At 48.3% G+C, this 6,880-nt stretch overlaps 2 protein-coding genes across 2 annotated transcripts; one reads left to right on the top strand and one right to left on the bottom strand. All coding sequences in view use genetic code 11, as the record gives it.

Annotated features, from left to right (window-relative positions):
• Nucleotides 1-3,637: 3,637 nt before the first annotated feature.
• Nucleotides 3,638-3,871, top strand: EGR_01234 (hypothetical protein; the record flags this gene model as incomplete). Its single annotated transcript, XM_024490483.1, has 1 exon — nucleotides 3,638-3,871. The coding sequence occupies one exon, from the start codon at nucleotides 3,638-3,640 to the stop codon at nucleotides 3,869-3,871; it is 234 nt and encodes a 77-aa protein (XP_024355302.1).
• A 1,845-nt stretch (nucleotides 3,872-5,716) lies between these two features.
• EGR_01233 (Uroporphyrinogen decarboxylase) lies at nucleotides 5,717-6,660 on the bottom strand (the record flags this gene model as incomplete). Its single annotated transcript, XM_024490482.1, has 2 exons — nucleotides 5,717-5,920; nucleotides 6,652-6,660. 2 exons carry the CDS (start codon nucleotides 6,658-6,660, stop codon nucleotides 5,717-5,719), a joined length of 213 nt encoding a protein of 70 aa, XP_024355301.1.
• Between the last annotated feature and the right edge of the window lie 220 nt (nucleotides 6,661-6,880).

Below are 6,880 nucleotides of genomic sequence, written 5' to 3'. Positions count from 1 at the left end.
TAAAGAGGCAGTGATTGTTGTGAACTTGCGTAGCCTTGCATAGAATTTCGAGTGAGGAAGAGGTAGAAAGTGGTTTTTTGTAGATATATGTTCATAAAAGTCCACATTTTCCCATTGATGCAAGATCATTAAAAGTGTGCAACCTCAGATGTAGATGCAGAAAGACTATATGCTGACATCGCGTTTGTTGAAGTCAATACTTTGATTTCCGTGGTCACCTCGGTATCACAACGCCTCTTTCGCAACACTTCTGTTAATGGACTCTAAGCACAGCTGTGCATCGGTAAATATACGGTGTTCAGGCTCATAGTCGTCTTTGGGGAGGCTTGAAGTCCTGAGCAGTATTGCAGGCTTCTTCTGCCAGCACACATTATAGCTTCATTCAGCCATCTGGATTTACTCTCTGACTGGCAATTCTTCAATTCACCAAAGACGCCTGGAAGATAGCAGCTTAGCTAGCAAATCACGGCTGCAGACAATGGAGGCAGGTTGTAGTTACCAGAATCCACGCCGATTCATTAGGGCGCCACACAAGCAGTGGAAAAACATCTACACCTGAGGTTGCACACTTTTAATGATCTTGCATCAATGGGAAAATGTGGACTTTTATGAACATATATCTACAAAAAACCACTTTCTACCTCTTCCCCACTCAAAATTCTATGCAAGGCTACGCAAGTTCACAACAATTACTGCCTCTTTATTGCCTTTTACTGGAAATCTGAAGAGGTGTTGTGTGCCTCTACCATGGGCAACTTCCCAACGCCATAGCTTAGAAGTAAATTTGCATGATTTACACGTGCTTGTAGGGAAACATATATGAAAAAGGGGGGAAGTCTTTGTGTTAGATTTCTTAATGTATTTTTGGGTATTTCTCCCATTACAAAGAGGTAGTGGCCTGCAGCCGCAGCGCATTCGACACCGACACCGTGGAAGAAAACCGACTAGTGCAGTCCCCATGTCGTGTTGGTCTGATACAACACTAAGAAAGGAGTGTTCTGTGCTGTGCAATTTTTTCCCACCTAAGTTTGATTGCCTATGAGAATGAAAGTTGCTATACCATTGCGCAATTTGGAGGCTGGCGCTCTCCCTCAATTTGTGGACGCTACCTCAGGAATGCGTTGATTTGGTACTGCCCCCAATGCTAGACTGTGCTCCAGAACAAGCGGATTTCATGTCTATCAATGGTCAAAGAAGCACTAAATTGAAGACAGCTTTTTAAAATGTGGGCTTTCGAGGTGGTTGGAAGTCACGGATTCATAACCACCTGCGGATTATCTCATTGCAATGCCACTCAACCATCCATTGAGATTACCTTTAGCTTCTTTGAACGTGGATGTGGATTACCACCCCTATTTGCCGTCCATCTTTGTCCTGCTTTCCCTTCTTTTCCCGCTCCTATTCTCGCCTACTGTCGACCGAATTCCTTTATCTCCATTTTTTAAAAGGCGTTCATGGAGTCCCACCAATTCCATTCACGGCTCACCGAACAACACCCCTCGATACTCCTGTCTGGATGGCTGCTCATCCGACTGTAAATTGGCCTTTTCGCCTATGCCATTTCCAGGCAGAAAATCTGCAGCAGGAAAGTGCAGTCAACGTATTTTGCCACTTGAATTGTTTTGGTTTCGTGACCCACTCTTATCGTGTGTTTAAGCTGGTGAGTCCCCACCCTATGACTGTCGACTCAAATTGGGGACGAGGGAATGTGATCTACAGTAACCAAAATCAAAAGTACAAATACGAAAATAGCAAGGATGTTTTTACGTGAGACCACTCAGTGTTTCTGGAATATTCCTTTCAATTCCACGAGGTAATACTTCGTAAATCTAGCACATTCATATCAGCACCTTACTGACTGACTGACTGACTTCAACGCTGTAAACATCGGCAACTACTATGACATTCTTGAAGAACTCGACACTGGGTCATTCTACTCGGAGTCGGAGTTGGGCTTAAGTCAGGCCACCTCATCTCCACTCATCAAACTGGAAATGCCTTGCTACTCGCGTCAAATGCAGCATGCATGATCGCCTCCCGTTACAATAGCCGGCGGCACCGAGTCGAAATTGACGCAGTAGGTCAATCACAGACTACTTCCAATCAATCTGGAGGTGGTCCCATCATCCAGCTCCCCTTTCTATCAGGGGTTCAGGCAATGGGTTTGAAGGTAGTGTAGGTCCAAAATAATGAGGCAGGGTTGCCTCTGGGTAGCATTCTCATGGGGCGTGTAGCTGGATGATCATGGTCTGGAGAAACCCTCATCTATGCGGAACATGTTCGATGAGTAACCAGACACTAGTCGCACAGGTGTCAGTGCAGGTGCTTGACACCAGGTCTCTTCGACCGCTACTGCCTCACCTAACGTCATTCCGTGGGTACATGAGGCAGTCATGGGGTGTCGAATTCAATCCACCCGATAGGATCTAAGGGGATTTTTCCCACAGGACTTCCACGTGCCTTTAGAGCCAGTTTACAAGTGATGCGACAATTCTCTTCCCACCTCCACCACGCCATTAACAGTGCCCATCCAAATGGTCCACTCAGTCACTCCTTGCTCATCACTCATTACTCCCAATACACCCAACTTCTGGGACACGCACCACCTCACTCCACGCAAATGACTACGCCTGCTTTGTGGTGTGTGCGGTGGACTGCAGAAGCAATTCTCCACCACGAAGTTGTCCTCCGGTCGAATGCCAAGCAATCAAGTCGCATTTCCGCCTTGTGTGTAGCAAGCGAATGAGTGACTTGATTGGATCAATCTCGTGATCAGGAGCACCTCATCCATCCATATTTAGGGAGGCGGCAACCTGCGATGCCCCATAAGACTTTGGCCATTTGTAATAATACCACGTTCCAACAATGCGTAATGTCCTCGTTCTCCATATTCCTCCGATGACATTGCTCCAAGGGAGAACAGGCGCACTGCTTTGACCCACCGCCTTGACACTCACATTAGCATTCACCAATCACACGATCATGTGGAAGGTAAACGGTCGAGGGTCGAGACCTACACACCAGACGGAGGAAGTGTACTTCGCCATAGCTCGTCCCCTGACTTGCTTAGTTCTGCCTGCAAAACTTGTTGAAAAAGTGCAATTACCGACCCCGACCCCTGTCTCAGATCACGTCGCGAAAAGGATTAGCACGTGTGATTGTGACTACTTCAAAGGATATGGTGTTTTCGAGAGGCCTCCTACTTCACTATCACCTGCCGTAACAACGATGTGCTGGCTAACATACGCGAGTGGGTGAATGAGGCACTTTTGTGTGTTCATTAGCAAGAGAGTGTCAGGCACTTGAAACCAACTAATCACGCCATGCACTGATATTTGTGGGGCTTTTGACAGCCTGTCGATGGTATCACTCCAATATGCTTGGAGAAATGTATGCTTTCCGTTGTGAAGGGACTCCTTACATCAGCTAATCGGCCTACAACACCCGAACACACGTCGAAACGCCAGTTACGCCGCAAGCATCGAACGTCATTAAAGGGCCTCACCACCTCCTATCTGCAGGCCACCTACCTTTGCCGGCGTTACAGCCAGGCACATCAAGTCCACGTCCGTCTGTCTGCCTGTCTCTCATAGAAGCGGTGCTTGATACAGGCGAACACCGAACAACCACACACGTCATGAATGCACAAAACGATGGTGTACAGCGTAGACACTGGCTTGACAAAGTGCTTCTTTGCAAAATCGCTGATGGCGCACAAGTGGAGCACATTGCCGAGGCTCGGATGCACGTGTCCCGTGAAAGGAGGGACGAAGCACTTCGAGACGGAGAAAGAGAGCGTGCCATGAGGAGTATATGGGAAGTGGACTCGGCTCTTCATCCTAGTGATGAGGTTGTTGCGATGCCACGATGAGACGAGCAAGAAGAAAGTAGAACCTTTGACAGAAGAGGTGACCTTCGCTGACTCGGTTATAGGCTTGCAAGCCTGCCCTAATAAATACTCACTACGCAGTTACCTCATCCCACAAACCAATGTGGACACGCGTTTAACGAGAACGTTTGTCCAAGAAAGGTGCATTTTTAGATAGCCCACATACACTGGGGAAAATTTCCCAACAAACGGCATTGCCTATGCTGAAGCACAGATCAGATGAAATCGGTAGCAATTTGGAAGCCAATTTCAGAGTCAGTGCCTCTCACTCCCCAGTAGGTAACCACTTTGAGCAGAAACACTCCACATACCACAGGCTCACTTCCAATGAAGCAAAACGGCCCCAAACACCAGATTACTTGGAATCGACTGCACAGGCCTGTGGTAGAAAGAGAAATGCCCCAATTAAAACCAGTTGATCTATCGCGACCGTATATGTGCACGGTGGAGCAGTTGCACAGCCTGAGGAGTACACCCTGTCAGAGACGAAGCCTTATGGCAGCTTCCATTTGAGCTGCTATTCACCGACGCTGCCAGAAGGAACAGGGAATGCCTCACGATTCTACAACTTATTCCAATCCTCAAAATCGCCAAAAAAATGAGTAAGGAGGTGTCATTGCCTCTCGCATGGAGGAAATATGAGCGAATTTCCAGGTGACCGAAAAACAGCAGTGGACAATTCACAGTTGCCCGCATAAAATGAATTGAACTTGCCTCTCTCACCCACTACTTCCAACGAGGCACTAGTCCGACCGAATGCCGGTGCATTGCACGGAACCTCTGGAAAGGATTTGAGGGGAGTACCTCTCTCAGCAGAGAACGTACCGCGGCACAGCATCTCTCGAGGGCAGAATCCGCCCGATGCCTTGCCTCAAGCTGAGTCGCCAGACCAACAGTTCCCTAACACTCTGACAAAACATGGGCACAAACCTGAGGGCTAATTTCACTGGAAGTTTGACCAAGACTTTGAGGAGTTCAAGGTGGATCGTCCATCATCTCACATCAACATCGAAATTCCGCCACCTTCTTCGAATGTGAAGGCGAATCACTTAGTGCCGTGAACCATAATGGACTGGTAACCAAAGGGCAAACACGATAGTGGACGCGTCAAATTTCACGCTTAACCACCCATACCCTTCAATCGCCACAGCATTTGGTCATCATTGTGGTGATAAGGCCATCGGTTGGCGTCACACGTGATTGGTACCCACCAGCCCTCCTGCACACTCATTCATGCACAAGTCAGGATCCATTCATGACAGAAAATGACACAAGGTTAGCAAGAAGGGCGCACGCACACTCCTCTTACACAGTAACCCAAACAGTCCTTTCACAAAAGAACCTCACCAAAATGACCGCAAATTCAATGACATGAGCGACACTTTGGTAAATGCCTTCGCTTCTAGACGAGTGTGGAGGAGATGGGGAGGTAGGTTTCGAATCTCTGGGAGTCGAAGCAAACCTCCTGCACATCTGATGGACGAAAAATATACACTGCCAAAAGACCCAACCATCTTGGGCGTATGCACGCACTTCAGTTGTGGGTGTAGGTAACGCCCTTCCCTTTGCCTGAATGGCCACCAAGGCACGCCTAAATGTGGAAGCGAAATGGCCAAACATCTCGAGATCGCACAACAATCTCCTCACACCTCTTGTCAACACTTCCAATCCACTCGCAGGAGAACGGACGGTCACTCCATTACAATGGAGGGCATGCCTCTTTACTTTTATACTGGTCAACTAAGGTAGTGATTTAGGCATAAGGACGCTCGATACAAAGACCTGAGAATTAGGTAGACGTTTCCAAATGAGCAGGGTGGAAGACGATCATGTGGCAATGTCATGAGCAGAGTGTCGGTGCACCAAGTCGACAAAAGCAGCCACCTTCTCGGGCTCCACATCTGGGTAGATACCGTGGCCGAGGTTGGCAATGTAACGTCCTCCCTTGAAAGCAAACGAGTCTAGCATCTCCATCACGCGATCCTCCAGCTCCTCTTCGGTGGAATATAACGCGCAAGGATCCAGATTGCCCTGTCCAAGGATAAAGGAGAGGCGTCACAGCAACGGATAAACTTGGAAGAGTCAATGGAAAACGACCTACTCAAGTGTTGATGGTCTAACGTAAGGGCGAACTGTCTGGGCATTAGAGTACTCCGTTCAAGGGATCGACTACCCTCAACTATTACTATGCCACCAAAAAAGAACCGCCTGAAAGGTGAAATGCGCTATTGAATGGTTGAAAGGGATCCACTGCAAACACCTCCATGTCGCTGGAGATGAGCTAATGCGGAATTACTGCTGCTTTCCTACAACAAAGCATAGTTGAGCAAATTACGCACCCAATGCGCATACTAGTGAAGATACGAATGGATGCGTTCATAACTCAAGTTACTGCAACTCAGCGACCACAAGAGACTGGTGCCGATGTGACCGCAGAGGTAGCAGAACATGCAAATTCATGAACAGTGTCAGGATGCGAAGAAACGTTTCATGCTGTTACCATCTTGCCCCTGCGCAGACACATTCGACTGAAAGATGGTCGCCCAACTTCCACATTCAAGGTGCCACGACAACAGTACTGTGCCTGGAAGAAAAGTACGCTCATCGAAGAGTGCACCAAGGACATGGTGGAGTGGCCACTGCACCATGCCCATAGCCTACAATACACCACTCTTTTACACCTCCTTTCCCTCTCGCACCTTCCCAGATGACCCTACACGCGGCAGTGCAATGCGCTTGGAGCTCCGGAGAGAAGCACCCACCCTCCACATCCCATAATCAAGAAGCGGTGTCGCACTTCTGATTCAAGGCCCATCGTCCTAGTAGCATCCTCCTCTCCTCCGTTCGACGAGGAAGAAGGATACGTCTTTCACCTTCCAGTTCTGCTTGTCCCCCTAACACTTAGCCAGCAGTTGTGCTCCTCAGCAGTAGGCTGATTGCAGATCCAACCTCCCAGTGTGACGAAATAGGATGTGTAAAAGCAAAATTGTG

The sequence above is a fragment of the Echinococcus granulosus genome (genome assembly GCF_000524195.1).
Source record: "Echinococcus granulosus chromosome Unknown EG_S00004, whole genome shotgun sequence".
Lineage (NCBI taxonomy): Eukaryota > Metazoa > Platyhelminthes > Cestoda > Cyclophyllidea > Taeniidae > Echinococcus > Echinococcus granulosus.
Note: the sequence above shows the minus strand (reverse complement) of the source record. Positions and strands in the feature narration are given on the sequence as shown.